Below are 26,717 nucleotides of genomic sequence, written 5' to 3' on the forward strand. Positions count from 1 at the left end.
TCTTCTTGATTCTGCTGTCTGCCCTCTGGTCAATGAGGCTATCTAAGAGGATTGAGCAAGCTTCCTGTTGGGAGGGACTGGTGGTGGGTAGAGCTGGCTGTTGCTCTGGTGGGCAGAGCTCAGTAAAACTTTAATTCACTTGTCTGCTGATGGGTGGGGCTGTGTTCCCTCCCTGTTGGTTGTTTGGCCTGAGGCGACCCAACAATGGAGCCTACCTGGGCTCTTTGGTGGGGCTAATGGTGGACTCTGGGAGGTCTCACGCCAAGGAGTACTTCCCAGAAGTTCTGCGGCCAGTGTCCTTGTCCCCACGGTGAGCCACAACCACCCCCCACTTCTGCAGGACACCCTCCAACACTAGCAGGTAGGTCTGCTTCAGTCTCCTATGGGGTCACTGCTCCTGGTGACCCAATGCAGACACTACTTTGTGTGTGCCCTCCAACAGTGGAATCTCTGTTTCCTCCTGTCCTGTCAAAGTCCTGCGATCATGTCCCGCTAGCCTTCAAAGTCTGATTCTCCAGGAATTCTTCTTCCTGTTTCCAGACCCCCAGGGGAAGCCTGATGTGGGGCTCAGAACCTTCACTCCAGTGGGTGGACTTCTGTGGTATAAGTGATCTCCAGTTTGTGAGTCACCCACCCAGCCATTATGGGATTTGATTTTATTGTGATTGTGCCCCTCCTACCATCTCACTGTGGTTTCTCCTTTGTCTTTGGATGTGGGATATATTTTTTTGTGAGTTCCAGTGTCTTTCTGTTGATGATTGTTCAGCAGTTAGTTGTGATTACCATGCTCTCACAAGAGGAAGTGAGTGCACGTCCTTCTACTCTGCCATCTTGAACAAATCTCCTTTTTATTTTTTAATTTTTTTTAATGCATGTAGTAATTTATTGTTTACAGATGAAGAATCTGAATTAGGAACAGAGCAGTTAGAAAAGTTGTTCAAAGCTTCAGGACCAAGGAAAGGAGTACCATGATGGAATTCCAGGTTCACATCATTTCATCTTGGGATATGTTGGGAGTAGCAGTGACTTCTTTGTAATGATACAACCAGCTGACAACAGGTGCAGGTGAACTGCTAACTTGGCACAGCACTTTGGCATTCTCTTCTGTTTGAACTTTTGAGGAGATACCACTTCTCTGAAAGTGAGTTTTTGGTAAATTTCCAAAACAATGGTAGCTTCCTGTGTCTGTCCTTTGGTATCTGTTTCTTGACAAGATATATCCATGCATCTTGTATATTTGCAATGTAGATGGTTAATCGTGACCTAATACCTTCCTTCTGCACCACTACCCTCTGTGTTGAAATTATCTTCTCTCCTTGAGGATTATACTAATCTGTACTCTCAGGTTCACCAACTGCTGTATGTGTGAAAAATTTAGATTCACCCACACTGAGTTCTACTTTGCTAAGTGGAATTGTCACTTGAAGAACAGCTTTTTTCTTTTCCTTTGTGTTTAGTCTAGTTTCACTTGCTCAGAGGGTGCTGCATGCAGAGGTCTTGCACCCAGAACTTCAGACCAGGGTTCCTCGTTTTCTCTCTGTTTTTGTTTGTCATCTGTGAAATGAAGAGGTTGAATTGAGTGATCCTTAGAGTCTCTTCCAGCTCCATAATTCTGTCTGTAAGGTTTAAATAGGAGAAGTTTGGCTTTGATCTAGGCTCTGGGGACAGAACAGAGAAGTCTTCAGACAAGAATTCCCCACCCTTATGAGGCTTACATTCTGGTGGGGACTTCCAGAGCCCTGTGGCTGCCACAGTGATGTGGAAGGTGTGAGGAATGGAGGGTGTGGGCTGGACAGGGCCTCAGACCAGTGCTTGACCAGTAGGCACTTGACCAGAAAACAAGCAATGAAGGAAACAACAAGGGGTTTGCTGGAGAGTGTTAGGTACATCACTTGATCTGTGAACACTGGTCTGCCACCTCTTATGACATGCTTCAATATTTTAATTATTTGATTAACAGCTATTCTCAGGTCTTCAATTATTCTTTATACTTAAAGGTAGAGGTTCAGTTCCAAATGGAATGTGCATGATCAGGCAGTGACCTACTTAATACTAAGTAACTTTTGTTGAATGATTATTATGTAATAAATGCTCTGCTAAACAATTTTCCTGTATGATTACCTTTAACCTTTAATCTCACTACAGACCTATGAGGTAGAAACTATTATCTATATTTTCTAGATAAGGAAACTGAGATTCAGAGAAGCTAAGCTCCTTGCTCATGGTTATAGGATCAGGAGGAGATATATAATACTCAGAGCTGTTCTTTCTCTCTCTCTTTCTCTCATCCCAGTTTTCAGGGTGGCAAAAGTAATTCAGATTAGTGATTAACCACCTTTGGGAACATGGACTTTTCCTTTTCTTTCTCATTTTTAAATTAAGAATCCTTTATTTTTGTTCCCTGGTGCTCTAAGCCAGTTTATCCCTTGGTTTTTGTTCTGCCTAGTGTCAACCAAAAAATAATGCAGTAGCCTGAAAATAAGAAAAGAGTTTAAGGGACTTCCTTGGTGGTCCAGTCATTAAGACTACACTTCCACTGCAGGACATGCCATGCAGCACAGCCAAAAAAAAAAAAAAAAAAAGTTTATTTAGGGTCTTAAGAATTGCAATTCAGGAGACATAGATTTGGGTAACCCCGAGAGAGTGTAAGAATGTCCCAGGGAAGAGAAAGAGTCAGGGACTTACAAAGACAAAAAGCCACAAGGTTGTTAAAAGTTGCCTGGCGAAAATTGTGGTTGACTCTGAAGCTCTTTTAGGGTAGGGGTCCAATAATGTTATCTTCTAAGGAGTGACATGGCTGGTGCCAGAAGGAGAAAAACTGATCTTTATGGTTGAGTAGGTATTTCTGCCATTGGTGAGGTCTGATTAACACATAACACATAATGCCACTGCACAGTACACACTAGGGGTGGGGGGGAGGAGGCCAAAGGGCAGAGAAAAAGTTTTATGTTTAATTTTTTCTTGTCTTGCCTTAAAATGTGAATTTTTATTTCATCACTGGTTTATTATAAAAGATACATTTCAGGAGCAAACTAATGGAAGAGATGGACAGAGCAAAGTTATGTGGGAAGGAGTGTGAAGCTTCCATGTCCTCTCCAGGCTCACCACTCTCCCAGAACCTCCATGTGTTCACCACCCTGGAAGCTCTCTACCCCCTTGGCTGGGGATTTTTTTTGGAGGCTTCATTATGTAGACATGATTGATTAAATCATTGAACACTGGTGACACAACTTTATCTCCAGCCCCTCTCCCATCCCTGGAGATTGGAGGTGGGCAAGTAGGGGAGTTGGAGGAAGATGGGGCTGAAATTCCAACCCTCTAATCACATGCTTCGTTTTCCTGGCAACCAGGGAACATCCTGAGGCTATCCAGGAACCTCCTGCCACCAGTCATCTCATTATCAAAAAAATCACTTCACTTTGAAGATTTCAAGGGTTTTTGGCACTGTGTGCAAAGAAAGTGTAAGACCAACATATATTTTTTATTATATCACAATATCACAGCCTCTTTCATTAGAATGTTAAGTACCCTGATGGCAGAGACCTTTGTTTTGGGCTCACTGCTATAGTCTGTGTTCAGCACAGTGCCTGGCACTGAGTGGTGTTCATTAAGCCCTGCTGAATGAGTAAATAATGAAGGCATGCATGAACAAATGAATACCTGCCTAAAATGGTAGACTCCTTTTCTGTATTTCTATATTTGAGAACCCGGTATTTACAGTTCACAAGCCCCAAACCACACAGCTCTGGGGGCTGCAAGTGTTGGACCTTGACGTGAAATGTGACTTCTCACCTAACCAGCTGGTGGTTTCCTTTGCCTGCTGGTTGAGCTCCTGAGGTGAGGTCTCCTTCTGCATCTGACCTTGGGAAAGATCTTGAGTGTCCAGACTCCAGATCTATTGGTATCCCTGGGCCCAACTTCATCACTGGTGGGAAAAAAAAAGAGGAAGGGGGAGAGTAATTCTAATTGTTTTACCCTCTGAACTGGCTCAGAGGAGAGAGGGGGTGGGGGAACGGATGCATTTGAAAGCTAGCAGTTACAATTCTCCCCCTCTTAATCTTCACCCCTTTTGAAGCTCCTCCAACCTCAAGCCGCCCTCTCTGTAACCTTTTCCTCTGATCATCGTGGAGGGGCTTCCTCACCTCTCCCCACCCATCCTCACTCAGAGGAGGCACTTTCCATCCTCCTCCACCTCACCACCAATATGTGGGTCTCAGACTTTCCCTTGCCCCTCACAGTGGGCAACACCTTTGTTTTTCCTCATGGAATGTTTTTTAAAATTTCTTCCACTCTTGAACTTCCCTGGTGGTGCAGTGGTTAAGAATCTGCCTGCCAATGCAGGGGACACAGGTCCGAGCCCTGGTCCTGGAAGACTGCACAAGCCGTGGAACAACTAAGTCTGTACGCCACAACTACTGAGCCTGCTCTCTAGAGCCCGCGAGTCACAACTGCTGTGCCCATGTGCCACAACTACTGAAGCCCGCATGCCCAGAGCCCGTGCTCTGCAACAAGAGAAGCCACCGCAGTGAGAAGCCCGCACACCGCAGTGAAGAGTAGCCCCGGCTCGCCGCAACTAGAGAAAACCCGTGCGCAGCAACAAAGACCCAACACAGCCAAAACTAACTAACTAAATAAATAAAACAAAATTCTTCCACTCTATTATGTAATACGTGCTTTCTCATTAAAGAACATTTGACAAATGAAGACAAGTAGAAGAAAACCATGCCACCTATCACCCACCCCCCAAAAAACCAGTGTTAATATTTTGATGTTTTTCTCTTCTGATGAAATAAATTCATATTTTATGGCAAGACAAAAAAAAATTTAAACATAAAATTTTTCTTTGCCCATTTTGGCCTCCTCCCTCCCCCTTACTGTGTATTGTGCATCTGCAATAACCAGACCTCCTTAGGAGGTAACATTCCTTTTTAATCTCATAAAGGGTCATAACTCCTTAGGAGATAACCTTCCTTCTTAATCTTGCAAGGGGTCATGACCCATGACTCACTACTTGCTTTGTACGCATAAAGCTGGATTGTGTAAACTGTCAATAATCCATCATTTGACTATAACCGTTTGTCTGAAAACCATATATAACTGTGTCTCGGCCTCTAAGGGGCTGAACAGTCCTCAGAGCTTTCTGAAAGACTGTCTCCCAGGTTATAATCCTCAGGTTGGCTCAAAGAAAATTTTCCATTTCTTCCTTAGATCAACTATTGATTAATTTTTTCACAACAATTTTTTTGCATAGGCGTTTTTAAAAAGCAGTTTTAATTATACAGCATATTAAAATTTACATTCTACTTTTTTCACTTGTGATGTTGTAAGGGAAGAAAAACAATCTTCCACCCTCTACCTTTCTAGGTTCTATAACTGAGACCTTCCCCTTAATCAAAGATTAACAAGAGAATATTCTACCCCAAAATGTGCCACTTTGGCAGGTGGATTATTTTGAGCTGAAGGCAATCAAGACGGAACCAACTCAGAAAAAGCTTTTTACCATCCCCTAAACTGACAAAAAGAATTTAGAAATGGGGTCTGTGCCAGAAAGAGAGCTACTACCAGAGACAACTTTTTCATCTGAGTCACTTATCTGCATGGCAGGGCAAACATCTGTTAACCAAACATTTGCTCTTCTCATCTTCCTGTGAGTTGTCTTCTACCCCTCTGAAGTCCCAGACCCACATTTCTTTCATTAGCTCAGGATGGTATATAGGCTTTAATTGTCTGACTGCCTTTGAGTCTCATATTCTTATGGGTCTCCTGTATGTATAAAATTGAATTTGTTTTTCTCCTGTTACTCTGTCTTCCATCAATCTAATTATTATACCAGCCAACGAACCTAGATGGTAAAAAAGGGAAATTTTTTCTCCCCTATAATAGATACTTATCTTCTAAGGGCTGAATCTCCACTTTAATGTTTCTGTTACCTTATTCTGTGTTGACTTTTGGGAAGTTAACCATTTTTTATGTACCGTCTTTTACCCTAAACATCATGTACCATATGCGAATCTCCAACTACAGGCCAAGCACTTGTTTCATATAATGCCCACATTGCAAGCCCTATAAGGGTTTTAGAGATAAGAAACTAGAAGCTCATGGAGCCCAAGTCTTTGGTGAGGGTTACTCTGCTAGTAGGGCCTCAACCCCAGCCCTGACAGTCTCCAAAGCTGTGTCCTTTCCTCCACCTACAGTTGGGAAGAGGGGGGACCATCCCTCTCAAGCTTTGATCCCTATCTTCCTCTGCAGTAGATAATGGGTGGTGGAGAGGGCACTGCTTTTGTTCTAGCTTTGGTTGCATACTGAAGTGTGGAACTTCAGGCAAGTTTCCTAGTTTGTCTTGGTTTCAGTTTCAACATCTGTAAACTGGACATACATACCCCAGATGAGCTGGTCCCACAGGAGTCATATGAGGACCCATGGGACAAAATTTACACGAAAGTAACTGGTCCCTAGCAAGGGATTGCAGGTCGGGGATGTGTGGGGAGAGAGGGGAGTCTTAGAAGACTCACTTGTTGCTGGGAGGTTTAGGCGGGTGCAAAATGCTAGTGGAATCTCAATGACACATTTTCTCCAGTGGAGTCAGGCAAACACCCAGAGATGTTGTCATCTCAGTGTAGGGAATACTGTAAATTAGTATTTTTTTCCACTTAGAATAATGGGGGACTCACACTCTTGCCTAAAAACCAACCTGGCTTTGGGCTGAAGGAGAGAGAACAGCGCAGCTCAGAGAACAAAGTATCAAAATTTTGACTAAGGACAGAATCAGTATTACTAATTTTTCCTTTTCCTTCAGTCTCCAATCTGACTTGGCATGGCACTTCTTTATTTAAAATTTTGATATTTTGTCCATCACAGTGATGGGGCAGAGAACAGACCACCCCAAGATGTGCCACTCTGGCATGCAGATTATTTTGAGCTGAAAATTACCAAGGTTAGTCATGAGTTAGATCCATTAAACTTGTAACCTGCCTTCACTGATCGAGCTTGCTTTAATAGTTTTTACAAAAACTTTCACGTTCTCCAAGAGTCATATAGCCTAAATGACAAGATGTTTGCCTTAATTGTTTTTCAGGAATTTGGAGTTAGCTATGTTCAGTTGGAGCTCGAGCCAGTTAAGACCTCTGGCCCTCCAACTGGGCATGCATGAGTGTCCTCTTGGTGACCTTTTAACAGCAGAGGGTCTAAAACTCCACCCTCAGGACATGCATGCAGGCGTTTTCTGAATATGCATCCTATGAAGAAGCCTGTAGTTTAGTTGCAGTGTGCAGAATGATGATTACCTCACCTTTTTTTTTTTTTTAATTTGAACATCTTTATTGGAGTATAATTGCTTTACAATGGTGTGTTAGTTTCTGCTTTATAACAAAGTGAATCAGTTATACATATACATATGTTCCCATATCTCTTCCCTCTTGCATCTCCCTCCCTCCCACCCTCCCTATCCCACCCCTCTAGGTGGTCACAAAGCACCTAGCTGATCTCCCTGTGCTATGCGGCTGCTTCCCACTAGCTATCTATTTTACGTTTGGTAGTGTATATATGTCCATGCCACTCTCTCACTTTGTCACATCTTACCCTTCCCCCTCCCCATATCCTCAAGTCCATTCTCTAGTAGGTCTGTGTCTTTTTTTCTTATTTCCAGTCACCTTTTCCCACATTCCCCATGCTTCAGACCACCCTGCTTTCTTACCCCATAAATAACCTTAGCCTCTCACCTTTGGGGAGGTGGATTTGAGATTTGTTCTCCTGTCTCTCCACTTGGCTGCCTCAAGAATAAACCTTTTCTCTGCTGCAAATCTTGGTGTCTTAGGAAGAACCTTGAACTTACCCCTTACTGCCTAAAAGACTTTAAGATAGGAGGCCTGTCCAGGAAGATGCTATCACCATAGATAACTATATAAAGTATTAGGAGTGGCAGACAGTGGTAGAACCTAGCAAAGCCCATTTGGTCAAAGTCCTGTGTCCCATTATCTTTTGATGGCCCAGTAAACATTTGTTTATCAAACATTAACTCTTTTTATCTTCCTGTGAGTTACCTTACTTCCCCTTGAAACTTCAGACCCCTACCTCCTTCTCTTTAGTTCAGAATATATACACACCTCACCTTGTCGTGCTGTCTTTGAAATTCTTCATACTTATATGGATTCCTACTGTGCATGTAATAAATTTGATTTTCTCCTCTTAATCTGCCTTATGTCATTTTAATTGCTAGCCAAAAGAACTAAGAGGGGAAAGAAGGGAAACACTCCTTCACCCGTAATGGATTTTTCGCATTAATTTTGATTTTTCTAAATATTGCACAAAAATATTATTTACCTTGATGGCTGAGTGTTTTGGTGCTCCCTTAAATTTTGTGCCATGATGAATGCCACACTGGCTTCACCCTAGGCCATGAAGATGTGGTACAGTGTCACAGTTGAGGTGGCATCAATGTGGGTCACACATATACTTAGTTGGTAGCTTTTCTTTCTGGCTGCAATGTAGATCACTCTCCCCTCCAAGTGCTGCTATAGCTACACTCCACCCCACCCCACCCCACCCCAAAATTTGTGAGAATTAGAAAAAAAAATCTTCCTCAAGACATGCTTATTTTATTAAAAAAGTAATTGTAGTAATAAATACAGACATTTACAATATTTATATGTGAATCACACTCTATTTGATGTGGTGTCTCAGAAAGGACACATCTGTGAAGGGGAGCAGAATTTGTCACTTCAAAAATATGTCTCTTTGGCATAAGGATTATTTTATGCTGATTACTTTTTTTTTTTTTAAGATTTTTTTTTTTTTTTTAGAAATTCACGGTCTTTTATTTATTTATTTATTTATTTATTTATGACTGTGTTGAGTCTTCGTTTCCGTGCGAGGGCTTTCTCCAGTTGCAGCAAGCGGGGGCCACTCTTCATCGCGGTGTGAGGACCTCTCACGATCGCGGCCTCTCTTGTTGCGGAGCACAGGCTCCAGACGCGCAGGCTCAGTAATTGTGGCTCACGGGCCCAGTTGCTCCGTGGCATGTGGGATCTTCCCAGACCAGGGCTCGAACCCGTGTCCCCTGCATTAGCAGGCAGATTCTCAACCACTGCGCCACCAGGGAAGCCCGCTGATTACTTTTAAGAAACAACAGACATAGGAAGAGCTCTGAAAATGAGTAGAAGTTACCCTTTTGTAAGAGACATTTACATTTACAAGAGAAATCTCCATTTGCAAGGGTGTCTCCTTCTCTGTACCAGGAGGAGGGGGGTGACTAAATCTCTAAAAACTCATCAACGGAGAAAGCAGTGATTTAAAACTGCCTAACAACCATGTGGTACTGTGCTTTGCCTGATAACCTCCCATAACTGCCCCCTCCTCCGTCTTCCTTTGTCTGGAGATGGTGATGGAAGAGGCCATTTCAGGAAGGTTTATTCAGTTTTCCTGGGTATCTCACATGTATATAGGAGGAATACTTGTTATTAAACGTGTTTGTTTTTCTTCTCTTAATCTTTTTATTATGGGGTCTCAGCCAAGAACCCAGAAGGGCAGAGGAAAATTATTTTTTCTCATCTACATCTGCATGGCTCCACGTGGAGGACAGCTGGGCCCTCCTCCAGGTTCCTCAGAGCTGGGGGACTGCCTCCTACTCATATTTGTTTCCCCTCAAATCAGCCTCAGACTGTTCTCTTGGTCCCCTCCCTTTTAGTTTTTTTCTTGAAGGCTTATTATCTCTTACATTGGCCATTTTATATCCGAAGGTTTTTTTTTCTAGATATTTCCTCTCTCTTTCTCTCTCCATCTCTCTCCCTCCCTCCTTCCCTCACCCCCCCCCCCTCATTCTCTCTCTCTCTCTCTCATGGTTTAAAACAACAATTTTTAAATTTCTCACTATTCTCTGGATTGCCTAGCTGGTTCTTCTGCTTCACGTGGTATTGGCTGAGGTGCCAAGAATGATGCAATATACAAAATGGCTTCCCTCTCATGGCTGGCAGTTGGTGCTGGCTGCTGGCTGGAAGCTCAGCTTGGCTGTCAGCCAGTGGCCTTGCTCTTCTCCCATGTGGGCCTTTCCACACAGAGCAGATATCTTCTCCCTTCACAAACTTTTAACACACATTTCTCCACCTTATTTCTAATAATTCATATATTTGGACCCACAAAATGGCAGCTACCCCAGTGGTCCAGCCCACATCACGAATCTAAGCCTAAGTCAGCCTGCACTTATGGGAAACACCTGTCCAGGAACCTAACATCCACCAGTCACAATCCTCCGACTCAGCTTTCCCTATAGCTCACCTTACCCTAGAAACTAGGACTTATAGGGAAATCCCCACCTCTTAGCCAATCATGCCCTGTTTCTAAGTTGCCTCTTCTAAAACTCTATAAAACTCACTCTTGCCCAAAATCCCTCAGGAAGAGTGCTGCACTGCTTGTGAGGCACTGTACCCCAGAAGTTGTTTTCCCTTGAATAAAGGAAACACTTCACACCCCTAGACCTGAGACCTCAGATCCCTTTCCAACATTTCCATTCAAGATGTGTGTCCGGGAAGACATCCAAAGCAACCCTCTCCCTCCACATGTTTCTCATTTCACTAAAAAGGTGAGCTCTATAGGGGCAGGGATCATGTCTGTCTTATTTGCTAGACTCACCTAACAGAGGTTCCTAATAAATATTCATTGAATGAATTAAACAACTCTAAATGTTTGCAAGTCTCCTATAAATAGATTCAAGGTATGTCTTCAGGCGCAGTTCTTCCACTGAGATGGGCTCCTGCATAGGCCTAAGGCCTGGGTTTCTCCCTTGCAGCACAAAAGTGTAAATGAAGCTGGGGCAGTGGTCAATCACACTTCTGAGTTTCCACTCAGCCAAACTGAGTCTTCTACTTGGCTTCTCTGTCCTTATGCACTTTGACTCCCAAGTCCCGTGGATCCACACCTGACTCCCCTGGGTGTTGGGAATCAGTGGTCAGGCCTGCTGCCACTGCCCACGGAAGTAGTTCATGAAGGGTCAGTTTCAGGAGAACAGAGAGCACATCTGACGAAAATCACAGTAAGCTCAGCACAGTGTCAGGCACGTCGTTGATGAGTCAGTAAATAAATCCATTTCTGACTGCTGTCTTCTGCTTCTGCGGGGAACATCAGCTGCCTGCTCCGAAGTTCTTGCCCTCTTGGCAACCAAACCCTTGGTATATTCCTCATCTCCAAACCCTGGAATGGGAGCTGTCATTCAAATGTGTGAAACTGCATTTACATTTCAACAGAGATGCTTCTAAGCCCTTGCTTTGAGTTGGCTGATAAATTCCCAATCACATTTCCAGGAGGGATTCTGGATTTGAAGAGATTTCTCAGCAGTGGGTAGGATTAAGAACTCTCTCTGTTTTTTTTTTGGCCTCACCACACTGCTTGTGGGATTTTAGTTCCCCAACCAGGGATTGAACCCCGGCCCTCAGCAGTGAAAGCACAGAGCCCTAACCACTGGACCACCAGGAAATTCCCGGATTAGGAACTCTTAAGTCTGAAGGAGCCTAAGGGATACTTTATTCTGGAAGGAAGTCAGTGTCCTTCATTCTTCCTTGATGTTTTTGGTCAAGTCAGTGAATTCTTTTGACCATTTTCTTTGGAACACATGGCTGCTTAGATGACATTCTCATGGGTAAATTGCCTTGGTGTATCTGGCAACGTGGGCAGTGAGTGGGATTTCTCCACCTGCTGGGCAGACATAAGGATGCAGAATACTGGAGAGGAGCAGAACTATGGACCCCCCCAGGAGACCCCACCATCCCAGACACTCTTCATTGCCAAGGGTACCCAACCCAAACCTCTCGCTATGCTTGTTCCCATTGTTTAATCATTTTGACTTTAGAAAAACTACTCCTCAAGCCTAACCCACATTTATCTTGTTGAATGCTTAATGAACTCAACTTTCCTTCTAATAATCTATCCAAACCAACCTTTCCTATTACTAGGCAAACTGCTTTACCCATCCTCATTTTTCTGATGTGGTTGGGAGAGGAGACAGGAAGGTATCCCTGCTTCTGCCAAGCGTGATCTGTGAAGGAATAAGCTTTAAAAGCTTACTACGTTAGTAGCTTGACTGGGGAGAAGTTGCAAATCACATGTAACACAGCTAGACCATGGAAAAGAAGAGGAACACTCTCCTGCCTCCAGTTTGCTAGTGGCTCAGAAACAAGCCGGAGGTGTCTCCCCAGCCATCCCTTTCTCCCAGGCACAGTCTAAGCCATGGAACTTTTCCCATGCCCTCAGTCAGGATCCTGCTGATTTTCCCTATTGATCCCGCCTGGAACCTCTCTCCTACTCTATTTGTTCCACATTACCCCCATTTTCACTCCTAAAACACAATTCTCTTCTATTCCCCACATACTTGTGTAACCTTAAGCAAAGAGAATGGGTATCCTGGTGTGCCTTTTAGTAACAGGGAAAATGAGATCGCCGGGGCCCAAGAGATTCTAGCTAAACTTGAAAAAAGAAGAAGGATGGGACAGCTAAGATAAAACTCAGCTCTAAAGCTTCTTACCTTTGGGGGTATTTTCACAGTGGAATAAAGTGTATTTACTGCATTTTCCTCTGGTATAGTGCTCTGTTAAAAAACAAAAAACAAACAAAAGAAATCATCACCAACCCCCTGGGTCACATAGACAAGGCCAAAGAGACAACCAGAATCCAGAGAAGGGAAAACAGAGGTGGGAGGAGAGGGTGAGAGAGAAGAGAGGGTTCTGGAGCCAGAATGGGGGAGTGGGAAGTGCTCTTGTCAGTGACTGCTATTGTAATTATTAATGACATTTTTCAAGAAGAAATTGTGGGCTTCCCTGGTAGTGCAGTGGTTAAGAATCTGCCTGCCAATGCAGGAGACGTGGGTTTGAGCCCTGGTCTGGGAAGATTCCACATGCCACGGAGCAACTAAGCCAGTGCACCACAATTACTGAGCCTGTGCTCTAGAGCCCATAAGCCGCAACTACTGAAGCCCACGTGCCTAGAACCTGTGCTCCGCAACAAGTGAAGTCACTACAACGAGAAGACCGCAAACCACAATGAAGAGTAGCCCCCGCTCACCACAACTAGAGAAAGCCCACGCACAGCAACGAGGACCCAATGCAGCCAAAAATAAATAAATTTTAAAAAAGAAGAAATTGCATTATTTTAAAACTGTATCTTGTTTAAATTACTTAATAAATATATAAGATATATTAAGTCCTATGAGCTATGAGCCTCCTAAGGTGATTAAAGGATAATTTGAAATCATATTGTCAATGTTGGAAATAAACTTTTCCATCAGTCAAAAGAGCTTATGGAGCAAATCATAAATGATGACTAAAGGGACAAAACAAAACAAAACAACGACAGCAATAACAAAAGCTCCTTCCAGGCTGGAGAAAAATATCCTGGGTCAGTGAAATTTATTTCACTGGACAGTCACTGGACAGTCTTGTGGTCTCCAGGGAATGTGTCTTGAGCAGGGGAAGAGGGAGGATGGTGATAAAGTGATCAATTTTGACAGAAGCCGGGCTGAGTGAAGCACAAAGAGGTCGCCCCTGTGAGGAAGGAAGGAGCTCTCAGGACACCAACAACTTCGAAGAGGAAACATAATATCTCCTCTTGGAAAAGTTGTGAATAAGTGTAAGAAGATGCATCCTGATCAGGAGACACTGAAGACTGGAGTAAAACTAAGATTTTTTTTTTTAAGTTAATTAATTAATTAATTAATTTTTGGCTGTGTTGGGTCTTCGTTTCTGTACGAGGGCTTTCTCTAGTTGCGGCAAGCGGGGGCCACTCTTCATCGCGGTGCGGTGCGCGGGCCTCTCACGATCGCGGCCTCTCTTGTTGCGGAGCATAGGCCCCAGACGCGCAGGCTCAGTAGTTGTGGCTCACGGGCCTAGTTTCTCCGCGGCATGTGGGATCTTCCCAGACCAGGGCTCGAACCCGTGTCCCCTGCATTGGCAGGCAGATTCTCAACCACTGCACCACCAGGGAAGCCCAAAACTAAGATTTTTGAAGCTCCAAAGTGCTTTTATTTCTTCATTAAGTGGGCCAATGTGGAAAGGACACTATCACCCCTAAGGAGCAAGCCTAGCCTTGGCTGCAATGATTTTTGCCAGTGGACATTTTGAAGCTGTCTACGTAGTTCCTGTCTCCAAATTGTCTCTTGTTATTTGTATTTCTTTAAACCTTAGTCTTAAGATTTTCTTTTCAAAGAGTTTTCTTTGAATTAACCTTGTGTTCGTTCACTGCAGCTTGGCGACCCACACTTGGGAAGCCTTGAGTGAGGGCCCAGAGCCACCATGGACCCTCTGAGCCCCCTCCTGATGGTTCCTTGAGTTGCCTCAGAGGAAATGGCATCTCTAAAGCCAGTTTTCTGACACCATAACTCAAACATCATGTCAAAGGCACATTTCTCTACCCGCCATCCTATGCAAAAGGAATTGGGTCTGTTGAGTGGCCATTTTGAACAGTGGAGGGGAAGGAGTGATCCCGTAGATCACAGTGTGAACGTTACTGGCTAGGTCAGAACCAGATGCTCCAGGGGCCACCAGTTCCTGCACAAGAGAGAATCCATAAATACTTGGGGGAGACACAGGTACATTGGGTTTAAAGGGTTATACATTTTCATTTCCCATGTTGCCCAAATCCATGAAAAAATCTCAAGTAAAACAAGGAGGGCCTCAGAGAGGAGAATCAGGCCCCAGGAAAGATGGGAAAGAACTCACATTAAAGTAAGAGATTATGTCATACTCCGAGGTCTCTTCAAAAGCGGGGGAGTAGTTAAGAGTTTCTGGATGAAGGTTCAGTCCCTTCTTCTCTTCAATGAACTCTGAAACCAAGATGGGAGAGAATCAGAGCTGGCTCCTCCTTCCACTGGCCACCCTCATTGGCCCACCATCTGGATGACCCACTTAGGGTGGCCAACCATCTTGATTTCCCTGTAACTCAAGGGTTTTCCAGGACATGAGACTTTCAGTGCTAAACCCAGGAACCCCAAGATGAACTGGTCACCCTCATCACTTCACTTCCCAATTTCTGGACAAAGGCAACCAAAAGAGGAAGCAGAGGAGATCAGAAATGCTTTTACAGTGTTTCCAGGAGGGAGAGAATATCTCAAAGTCTGCAGTTCATACCCAACCAGCGCTTAGGTCCCTCCCCAATACCCTGAGTGGACAGTATCAGTGGGAACCCGAGAAGACAAATCAGCAGGGTTTAGGGACACAGAGCATGGGGTACAGCCTGGAGAAAGACAGAGAAAGGCTTCTCCAGGAGTAATGTATCTAGACTGAGGTGGGGAGTAGAGAGAAGTCTCTGGAGTTGATCCAATGGAGAGAACAGGGATGGATTGGGGGCTCTGACAGGGATGGGCTGAACGGACGGTGCTGGTTTGTGGACCTCAGAGTTGGAGGCCATGGCCTCCCAGTCAGGGGAGCAGAGTCAGCAGTGTGTGACCTGTGTCAGCAGGAGGGATACACTAGTAAGTCCCTCTGGGGGGAAGGAGAAGGGCAGGCACTGGAGAAGGAACTAGGAGAACCCTGGCCTTAGGAGAGAAGTTAAGGGCTCAGGTATTCTCTCCACTCCAGAACTAAGGAGTACAGATGGATGGTGCTGTCCTTTAGGGCAGAGATGATGGCTTCTTCATTTCTGCATCCTTAGTGCCTAGCACCAAGCTTGGCACACAATCCAACATACTGTTGAATGAATGAGGGAGAAAATGCATGATTGAGGGTGAAGACAAAAATAGTTAATGCTGTACCTTTTCTTCTTTCTCTTCGTATGATCAAAATAATTAGCACCAGTGCAATGAAACAGAGCAGGATGAGTGACAACAGGAGTTTGAGGATCACAGAGGTAGCCAGGCCACCAGCAGCACCTTTAAAGAGAGAATGGGTGGAGGCACAGGGCAAGGAGAAGAGTCAGCTAGGGAAAATGACCCAACTTTTGGAGCAATTGTAACCTTCCTCCCAGTCTGATGACTTCCCCAGGGCTTCCAGTTTTCAGAAAGGGCTTGTTCCCATGGGGGACCAGGAGCTGAAGAAGATATAGGTCCTAAGACCAGTGGCTCCTGGAGAGAGAAGAGAGACAGTCACCTTCACAGAGGTTCCAGGCAAAGATGGGGTTTGAGGAATTGCTGCTGATGGGGTTTCTGGCCATGCAGATGAAGGTCATGTCCCTTTTCTCCTGCCTCCAGGATATGGGGAGGATGGAGCCACTATGAGACTCATTGGTCGCCTGTCCCAGGGACTTCCAGCTGTAAGTTACATCCTCTCCTCCCTGTTCCATGGAACATGTCAGATTGGTTACACATGTGCCATTCTTATTGTTCTGCAGACCTATGATGACTTTGGGCTTTGACAGGTGCTCTGTAAAAGAGAAATAGACAACCAAGTGTGGAAACTATGCCCATAGCCCTCCTTTTTTCTGCATTATTCTTGTAAACCTTGGACCTGAATCTCCCTGGTGTGCTACAGAGTGGAGAGGAAACAGTAGTTCAGAGCAGAATTCTGATTCTTATCTGGGGAAGAGAACTATCTAGGTCAGATTGCCCACAGCCATAAAACAACAACAATAGTAATAGAAATATTTACAGTGCAACAAGAATGAGCTGCCATTTACTAAGCACAGACATATGGCAAGCACTGTGTTAAAAGCATTTTAGATGTTCATCAGTTTTATCTTTTTTGGAGGCTCCCTATTCCCCTGTCCTCAGGCTTCCTTGAAGAGACTCACTTTACTCTCTAGGAGAGAACAAAGGTATTGGAGCAACACTTCTGGTTCCCCTCTCTACCTTGTGCTCATTCTTTCAGAGGATGAGCAATTGTTTCATTGCTGAGATGGTGAGTCTGACATCCCTCAACTACATTTCTCTATTTACATGTTTGAGCTGTTATGATTGTTGTGTAAATGTGGTTTGCTCTCCCCCCACCCCCCCACCCCACTAGTTTGCCTGCAGAATGCATGTCTTCCATTCTTTTCAACTATATCTATATGGAGGACACATCTGGATTAAGGTGCATGGTCTACCTCCTACAAGCAAACCTGCAGGCCCATCTCCTGGTGTCCCTGATATTGCAGCTCAGTGAGAGAGGCAGCTATTCTTGTAGCTGGTTGAGTAATTGTTTCATAAGTTCATTTTCCCTGAATAGGCACCAAAGTCTAGACTTGGGAGAAAGTATTTTTATTATCCAGCTTTACCAGAAAAAACAAAGCTGATATTTTTATCTTCCTTTCTAATTCTTGTGTCTATTTCTCATTTGGTTAGAATATTCAGGGGAAGAGGTGTGATTGATAGTTATACCTGATAATCTTTCTAAGATAGGTATCACTTTACTCCCCATTACAGATATGGAAATGAAGTTTCAAAGAGATCAAGTAACTTGTCTAAGGCCATGTAACTAGTAAGTAGAGAAGCCAACATTTGACCTGCGTGATTGTCACTTCTCATAACGCCTATCTGCTGCACCACAATCCTTCTTACAGAATCTCTAAGAGGGGACTTCAAGGGTTGACTATATCTACTTCATCCACGCACGAGTTCCCTCTTCCACTTTATTGCCAAGGGTTTATCCAGCCTTTGTTTGAACAGCTCCAATATCATGGAGTTCACCATTTTAAGAAGGCAGTCATCCACCTTTGGAACTGATTCTGCTCACCATAGACACGCAGCTCATACTCCTGGGTGAGGGGATCCTGGAGGGTTGAGCTGTGTATCTCCACACGGTAGACACCTGAGTCATTCTTCTTCAGTTTGCTGAGCCTCAGGGAGTAGCCTTCATGTGGGAAATTCACCCTTTCCTTGTTACGATATTGGGTCACTATGATAACGGCTTTTTTGTCTGCCAACTTTGGCTGTATGGTGACGAGAGTGGTTGTGTTGAAGACCCAGATAATGCTGTCAATTGGATCTACTGAGAGATTCAGTGGGAAAGTCACAGACCCACCAAGGGCACCAACTAGCTTCTTCAGTACTCCAGAGGCTGCTGGCCCTGCAGAAATAGAGAACCATAAAATAAACCTGAGTTCCTGCCCTTGCCACCAATTACTCACTCCCTTTAGGTCCCGGAAAGGTCCCAAGAAACCCTCTCAGTCTAACCCAACCAGTCCTGGGAAACCCTTTGGAACCTCACTCACACAAAGGCACTGAGGTCAGAACTCTCTGCCTGAAAGGGGTGACTACAGGCGAACCCACCCCATTCCCAGAGATCTCTGGCTGAAAAGACCAAGCTCTGAGGTAGACCATGACGTCGGCTGCATCCTTGACAAGTTCCTGTGGGGTGACAAGTGGGAAGGTTACTGTCCAAGCTCCATTTAGGACTCCCAAATTGCTCCTGGGAGAGCTGATTGTGTTGCAGATGAAGAAGGTAGCAGTCTATCTGACCTGGGGCAGAAGTTCTCAAGCACAAACCAGGGCACCGGGAGGCAAGCTCTAAGTTTTTAAAGATAGTGGTAGCTTAGAAGTTTGAGGATGATTTATCTTTCTATTTTATGGTAGATGGGAGTGAATTCAAGATCATCCCCAAATGAGGTTCTCATTCACTTGAATTCCAATATCCTTCCTTGAGTGGAAAGGAAAAGGGTGAGTGACTGGGAGCTCTGGAATATGCCCAGGCTACCTTGTGATGTTTACCCTGAACTATCAGGAATTGTAGTAGGGCTTTACTGCTCCCTGCCTCCCAAATTTCTGTTTCACTGCAATCTTAATTCACCTCAGAAAGCATGACTTGCAAACAACCATCACTGATTTTGTGGCTCCAGGTGAAAAACAGTTAAGAATGTCTGCTGGAAAAGCTTCCAGAAGTGGTCAACTGAGCAGCAACCTAATGAATAGCTCATGGGCCAAATCTGGCCTGCCCCCTGTTTTTGAAAATAAAGTTTTATTGGAACACAGCCATGTTCTTTCCATTGCACATTGTCTATGGCTGCTTTTCCACTACAAAGGCTGAGTTGGATAGTTGTGACAGAGATCATACTGCCTGCAAAGCTTAAAATTTTAGTATTTGGCCCTTTACAGCAAAAGTTTGTTAACTGGATTTGATTAAAAAAAAAACAAACCTGAGATTCAAATAAACCTAAGTAACTTTTCCAAGGGCACAAAGCTAGCAGCTGATAATTTGAGGATTTAACCCAGTGTCACTGCAGCCCTGGAGCCTGGACTCTTTCCACTATGGCTCAATTTGAGGGTCCCTTGGCATTTGTGCCAGCTCCAGCCCTTTCCATTAGTCCCCTTCTTCAGTTCCCTCAAGGGCTCAGGTGTCAAACCTGAAGCCCTGGGGTCCCATGGAATCCCGATTTACCATTCAAGTCCTTTGGTGACCTTCCTTCAAGCACAAGCTGCTCTACCAGTGCCCCCAGATTAAGGGAATCTGGTGCTACCAAATGTTGACCTAGCCCCTTGATAACAGGTCTTGGATCTTGACCAAATTTTTTGCTAAATTTATCTCTAAAAGTACCGGTTTCTCTTCCTGAGTAAATTCCTTTTAGGAGCTGATTCCTGTTTTCGAACATTTGTCCCCTATAATTTATATATATGCATATATACTTTGGATCACTCAAGCCTTTATCAAGTCATCCTGTTAAGTAAGCTGAGTTTCCAAAAAGCTGCCCTCCCTGCTTTTCTAATACTAAGGGAGGATGGTTTCTCATTACTCTCTCTTTGATCATCTCATGGGGTGTCAAAACATTTCCAGTAAATGTTATAGACAAAACCAGTTTTATTTGAATTTTTGATTTACCAATTAATGTATTCATTCTTTTACTTCAACCATGAGATGGAAGGGGTGAATATTTTGCAGTCAAATAAAGATTGGATATCACTTGCCCACAAGTAGGTGCAATTCTTGGATTAGGGCATCTTTGAGTATTTTAATTTGCATGTGAGGTTTGGGGGACATGTATATGTCAAGGAGGTGACAAAATTGTAAGGATGTGGCTTTAGTGTTTTAGCATGTGTGCGTGCACTTAAGCCATGAATAATTAATTGTTCTTTTCACATCTTTGTAAACATGGTGCTATCTTCCTAGGGTACATTTTAAGAAATGTTAATTGTGTGGAGATATAAGAAAATATCTCCAAATGCATTGTTCCTTGTTAGAGTGAAATTGGAGGACAATACAGTGCAAATTGCCAACATGAACCTAGATGGAGGATATTGTTCTATCTTTATTGTATCTTCAGGGTGAGGAGAAGAGTCATAAAAGAAGAAAGTAGTTCCATGCCATTCCCTAAATGTGAGCTCAGACGTTAGGGGGCTGGGTTGGTTAAGTCCTAACCAGTTTTGTTTCCTCTTCCCAGTTGACTGTGAAAGGGGATCCAGAAACAAGACACTTCTCTTCTCAGCTTCTAAGACTGAACTGAAGCTCCCCTTTCTCTGATGGCTTCTCCATCTGTGGTGTGTGACCCTATAGGGTTTTACCATGTCTAGGTAGGTCATGCTCTGCTCATTCAGTCATTCCTTCCTTTAACAAGAATTTGTTTAGTTCCATACTTGTGCCTGGCACTCTGTAGGAGCTGAGGGTATAACTGGGGAGCAAGATAGTCATGATCCTTGCACTCATGGAGTTGGGAGAGAGTCATTAAATAAGTAACAACATGTGCTGTGAAAGGGGAAATGACAGTACTTAGGGAACACATGATGGGGGTGGGGGATGTAACATGACCTGTGTGATCAGAAGGCCCTAGAGAATGAGTAGCTACTAGCACCTATCTACAAGGCCAGGGAGGATTGGGCCCCATGAGACTCATCTACCCTCCCACCTGGATTAATGTGGTGAATGTTGTAACTTGCCTCCTCTGTATCCATTTCACTCCTTCCTCATTTTTTAGCAGCCATATGGTTTGGTAACTCAACTCAAGTGGTAGCCTTCCTCTGCATAGTAATTAGTTCAGGGGAATCACATGTCCCAGGTTGATTGTATCTGAGAGAAGCCCAGGGCTTTTGTTCCTAGGCCAGCAAAAGTTGATGCTGTGGGAAGATATGAAGCCTTGGACTGCCACCCACTTACTACCACCAGACAAGCAGTCAGGGCTCCTCCTTCAGCTTATCCCCAGTTTATGTCCTAACTCACGCTTTTATTGGTGTTTTATCCTTTTCTGTGTCCATCTAAACCTTATTTAAGACCCATAAATCCTAGTTCAAAGCCCTTCCCTGAGGAAGTCTTCAACTCTTTCTCACACCTACCCTCTGAAATTCCACCATGAATGTCACTTCATTTTCCACTTTATATTCCCCATGAGGAGCTATTCCCCTGGGTGGTGACTGGACATACCATTTTGCTGTGAGTTAGAGGATCATTGATCTACAGGCATTAGGTTCCAGATCACCTGGTGATGGGGTCTGGAGTCTCATCCAGGGATGGGTGGAGATGGCCTCTTCTCCCAGGCAACATGCAGCAGTGTAAAAAAGTTAGAGGTCTGGCCTAACTGGGGGTCAGGAGACCTGGGTTCCATTCTGGTTCCTCTGTAATAATAACTCCAGCAATGAATACTTGGTTTAATGGGTATTCTCGTTCTTGATCCTCAAGTCAACTCCATGTGATAAACGTTAAGCTGCACTTTATAGATGAAGACACTGGGGCTCCAAGATGCTGAGTGACTTTCCCAAGGCCCCAAACTGGAAAGTGGCAGATGTGACATGAGAAGCTAGTGCGTTCCCCCATCTCCTCTAGAGGCCTGCATTCTTTCCGCTGCTACCTCCCACTACCACTTTGAATTTCAGTGTTCTCAACTCTCATAGGAGAAAAAGAATAACCTTTATTCACCAGGATTTAGGGAAGGATGAAGGGTGAATACAGATGTGAAAACATTTTGAGAAGTACAGAGCAGTCTGAGACACGGTGGGAAGCAAGAGGGAACGACAGGCAGTAGTGTTATAAGGGACAGGCTTTGAGAAAGCTTCCCACTTTTTGGTCTCATTTCTGCAAGAATAGCTAGAAGTGAGATTTCCCAAAACTTCTTTGGATGGCTTCTCAGTAAGGTAAGCTTCTTAGAAGGTGGTCTGGACCCTAACGCCTATACATCAGTCACTGGCTAATTCACAGCAAAAGATAAGTCCAATCACCACTCAGGGAGATAATTCCTACGGCAAGCATCCCCACCAACCTACTTTTGGAGGTTGAGGGAGCTGGAACAGGAGACCCTTTGCTTTCTGCCCTGGCCAAGTCTCAGGTATTTTTGGCACCAGGAGATTCAGCCCTAAGATGCTCTTCATAACAAGAACGGAAAACAGCTCTTCCCTTTTGCCACCTGCCTTTCCTTTTGGCTGTCACCTCCTCCCCTTAACCTGTTCCCCCAAGGCTCATGTGTTGAGTGGAGGGAGGGAGCCAAATTAGGAGTAAGGGACACCATCAGTACAGCCAGAATCAAGGGATGGTGACCTAGGAGGAAGACCTCGGCATAGCGGAGTGTGTAAAGCCCACCTCCTGCTTGCCAGCCCAGTCCCCGAGCACCTCTTCCAGTACTGGGTGCCTCTATCAGAATGCACCAGCGTGTCATGCCACCCTCACCATGGAAACCAAGGACCAGAGCATCTCAAAGCTAGGAGGAATTTTAGGGACTACTTAGTCCAATCCTATTTTATAGATGAAGAGCCTGGTGCTCTGAAGGTTATAGTGATGTGTGCCAAGTGAGTGGAAGGTCAGGATTAGTAACAAGGGCTCCTAAGGCAGGGTTTCCCAAGCTGTGCCCCTGCTACCTTTGAGGTCTGTGGCAGTGCCTCAGTGTATTTCTTGGGAGCTTAGATGGAGGTCAAGGGGGTAAGGGATGGAGTGGAGGCTATGGAACTCCCCCCTCCATCAGGGAGGCTTCAATTCTATGCATCAGAGTTGTTTGTTTCTGTGTAAGTTTTCTTTTTATAAAAGGAAACCACTGCTTAAAAAAGAAAAAAACGACTTTGGAAATTACTGCTCTTTACCCAAATTCCCCTTAATTAATGTACTTGGAAAGGGCATTCACAATCAGTACCATGTAAGATGTACATAGAACAGAGGCTGGCAAGCCTCCCAATTCACCAACTACCTTTTCCAACACTCCAGTTCTAACCTGCAACATTCATATTCAAGTTTCCTACTGTTCTGCCCCTCACTCATCTCCGAAATGCTCCTCTTGTTTGTCTTTTCTGGTCTTTTTCAACACCTCCCCAATACCTCCTCACCCACTTTTTCTGATTTCCTTTTATAAACTGTCTCCTCAACCCTACTGTATCCTATAATCATCATAAAATTGTGCCCATTTTCCAGATGAGAATACTGAGGCGGCAAGAGTTCTTCCTTGGTCCCTCTGAATTTGGCCAGGGTGATTTTTGTTTGGTGCATTCACATCCTGGAAATGGAGTTCCCTACACTTCTTGGGCATTTCCAGTGCCTACCTTGGCCTCATGTACCTGGAGAGGGAAGGAATCTCTGGGGAAGATTCATCTCAAATACACATTTATTGAGCACTTTTTCTGAGGGTACAATATTAGGCCGTTAGTCTGGTGTGATGAAATGAGCACTAGCTTTGGAAACTCAGTCTCTGTTCTACCTCTTAATAGTTGTGTAATCTTGCCTAAGACACTTGACCTCTCAGAGCCTATTTTGGGGATAATAATATCTATCTTATAGACTTGTGAGGAGATTGTATGAAAAATGCCTTGGACGTAACAGGAGCTTAATAAATGGTGATTATTATTATATTGTTTTGCATTTGATATCTTATTTAAAACATCACAATAATTTGCAAGTTAAGTTTCATTTTCTGTTACATACTTGTAAAGACCGAGGTTCAAAGGCTAAGAAACTTATCCACAATAATATAGCTACTAAGTCAAACCCAGGAGTTCTTCTCCAGGGCCAGCACTGCTTTCACAGTCCTGCCCACTGGAGGCTCTACGACAATCTCAGATTGTTCTTTCAGTCACGGAAGGTATATCACAGCCTCCTGGAGCAGGGTGCACACTTGCAACTTGCACCTTGCTGCCCCAGGTCATGTTTCAGGTGGGCACCTGGGTTTTGAAAAGTCCTGCCATGTCCTCCCCCATTTCACCATCCCCAAGTTCCACTTCTGATCACCATTTCCGTTCAGGGAGTGGTTTTTAAAGTAAGGGTCAGTTCCAGGACCAGGTGCTTCCTAAAATTGCAAACTTTTAACGAACTCACGGAGGGTGAGAGTCTGTTGATGCTGAACAGTTCAAGAGGCCAGGTTGCAGGGAGGAAAGGATTGGGAGCCCTGACTTACTATGAGGGCTTGGGCAGGTCTCTTCTGGCAGGCCTGGGGCACACATAAATGAACCAGCCACACCAAATCCTCAGAGGGAGACCTCATGGTGGTTCTCCATGAGTTTGATGCCTAGAGAGATATTCCTAACTTATGGGGTTCCTGGTCCTTTCTGAGAGCCCTGAAGATAGTAACATCTTGAAAGACTAGAATACCTGTGACAGGCATAGAAAAGTCCTCAGTCCTTCATGGCATTAAATATAAAGTGCCTACCTATGAGTTGGTTTTCTAAGTAGAGACTGATTGGGTTACTTGGGTTAAGAGAGAAAATTCAAATGTTCTCTGCCATCAGTATGATTGTTAAATGCATAATAATTTAAAATATTTTTCTAAATAATACATATTTATATTTACATAAATATAAAACATAGAAGTATATGTATAAATGTTATAAATATATTTAAATTAAACTATTTTAAATATATATTTCTAAGTAAATAAATATACACCTGTACCATCTCATTTTGTTTTAAAAATTACCCTCAAAATGAGGGAGGGCTGAGGTCCGAGGAAGATGACATTCTTCATCTATTTCATGGCAGAATCCAGATTAGGACACAGGTTTTTCTGATACCCAACACCACTTCTTTCAGCCCTTCCTTCCCTGGGACAGTCAGAAGGACAGTCAACTCCCAAAGTCATTCCTTCTCCTCTCCCTCCAGTCTCTTCCTGCCCTCTGTGAGCCAGAGACCACAGGATATAAAAAGCAGTATTAGATGAGGGAGCAGAGCCTCCTAAGTTGAGCCAGAGGCCCAGAGTGGAGCCAGGAGTCTGGAGCTACATGCAGGGTGAGGTAGGCAGTCAGTAAAACAGGAGGATCTTGCTGGACTCACCTGTGAGCTGGCAGAGGAGAAAGATGAAGGCGAAGCATGCTGGGGAAGCAAGCATATTGCTCTTTGGATGTCAGTCACTAAAATGAACCCACTTCCCTCTTGTAGTCACCCTCTTATATCTCTTCCCCTGCTGGGATTTTAAGTAGGTGGGGTCATGAGATTGAGAATGAGTCATCTCAATTTTCTCCATATGGCCAGCTTTTTCTGTTATACCATGTGACCTTTCAGAGGTTCAGAATAGAGAACATGGAAGGAAATAGAAGGTTATACGGAGAACAAAAAGGTGGCACTGGGGATAATAATAATATCTATTGAGCTTTGTTAAGTACCAGGAGTACCTGCATTTTTTAATTTATTCTTCATAGCAGCCCTGTGAGTGAAATACTACCATAATGCCTAGTTTACAGATGAGAAAATGAAGGCTTAGAGTATAGTACAGCAAAATTAAGAAGTTCTTTTAATCAAAAGAAACCATTATAATAGTAAAAAGGCAAGCCATGTAGTGGGAGAACATATACATAATACATTTAATCCACAAGAGCCTTATATCCATAATATATGGTTGTCCAATTGTTCCAGCACCATTTGTTGAAAAGACTGTCCTTTCTATATTGAATTGCTTTTTATTTTAAAATTAATTTTTATTGGAGTATAGTTGCTTTACAATGTTGTGTTAGTTCCTACTGTACAGCAAAATGAATCAGCTATACATATACATATATTCCCTCTTTTTTGGATTTCCTTCCCATTTAGGTTACCACAGTGCATTAAGTAGAGTTCCCTGTGCTATACAGTATGTTTTCATTAGTTGTCTATTTTGAATTGCTTTTATACCTCTGTCAAAATGCAGTTGATCATACTTGTGTGGGTATATTCTGGGCTACCTATTCTGTTCCATTGATTTATATAATGTAATTATTGATATATTATGGCTTAAGTCTGCCATTTTATTGTTTGTTTTCTTCTTGTTTCTTCTGTTTTTTTATTCCTCCGTTTTACTTTCCTGGGCATTCTGTAGGTTACTTGAATATTTTTTAAATAATTCCATTTTGATTTATCTATAGTGTATCTTGAGTGTATCTCTTTGAATAGATTTTTAAATGGCTGCTCAAGGCATTACATTAAACATACGTAACTTATGGTTTACTGATGTTGGCTTTTTACCAGTTCAACTAGCATGTAGAAACATTACCCTTGCAAGATTCCTTTACCATCACTCCTTAATAACTTATCTTAACTATATCCTCTCCACATATTGAGAACCATATCAGGTAATGTTATAATTTTTGCTTCAATTGTCAAATATAACTTAGAAAACTCAAGAGGAGAAGGATAGGGAATTCCCTGGTGGTCCAGTGGTTAGGACTCAGTACTTGCACTTCCAGGGCCTGGGTTCAATCCCTGGTGGGGGAACTAAAATCCTGCAAGCCGCCTGGTGCAGCCAATAAAAAGAAAGAAATGAGGAGAAGGATAGTCCATGATATTTAACCCATATTTTTACTCTTTCCATTGCTCTTTCTTTATTCCTGATGTTCCAAGTTTCCTTCTTTTTTCTTTCTGTTTCAAGATATTCCTTTAGCCATTCTTTTAGGGTAGGTCTGCTGGTGGCAAATACTTTTAGTTTTCCTTCACAATGAGGATGTCTTGATTTCACCTTCATTTCCT

The 26,717-nt window shown here is 43.7% G+C and overlaps 1 protein-coding gene and 1 long non-coding RNA gene across 4 annotated transcripts in view; both read right to left on the reverse strand.

The window, feature by feature from the left end:
- Window positions 1-26,676, reverse strand: SLAMF7 (SLAM family member 7). 3 transcript variants are annotated; one of them, XM_082413527.1, is made up of 7 exons: window positions 25,053-26,676; window positions 17,625-17,957; window positions 16,062-16,334; window positions 15,728-15,844; window positions 14,697-14,800; window positions 12,509-12,571; window positions 1-11,679 (listed from the first exon to the last, which is right to left on the reverse strand). In XM_082413527.1, the coding sequence occupies exons 1-7, from the start codon at window positions 25,105-25,107 to the stop codon at window positions 11,608-11,610; spliced, it is 1,017 nt and encodes a 338-aa protein (XP_082269653.1). In that variant the 5' UTR covers window positions 25,108-26,676; the 3' UTR covers window positions 1-11,607. The 3 variants fall into 3 exon arrangements, with proteins under 3 accessions (XP_082269653.1, XP_082269652.1, XP_082269651.1); XM_082413526.1 differs by having other exon boundaries at window positions 1-11,682; XM_082413525.1 differs by lacking the exon at window positions 1-11,679 and having other exon boundaries at window positions 11,700-12,571.
- LOC309639868 overlaps window positions 1-26,717 on the reverse strand; it is a 423,467-nt gene that overhangs the window by 123,852 nt on the left and 272,898 nt on the right. The window lies entirely within an intron of this gene.

This window comes from Balaenoptera physalus (assembly GCF_965194825.1).
Source record: "Balaenoptera physalus genome assembly, chromosome: 1".
Classification (NCBI taxonomy): domain Eukaryota; kingdom Metazoa; phylum Chordata; class Mammalia; order Artiodactyla; family Balaenopteridae; genus Balaenoptera; species Balaenoptera physalus.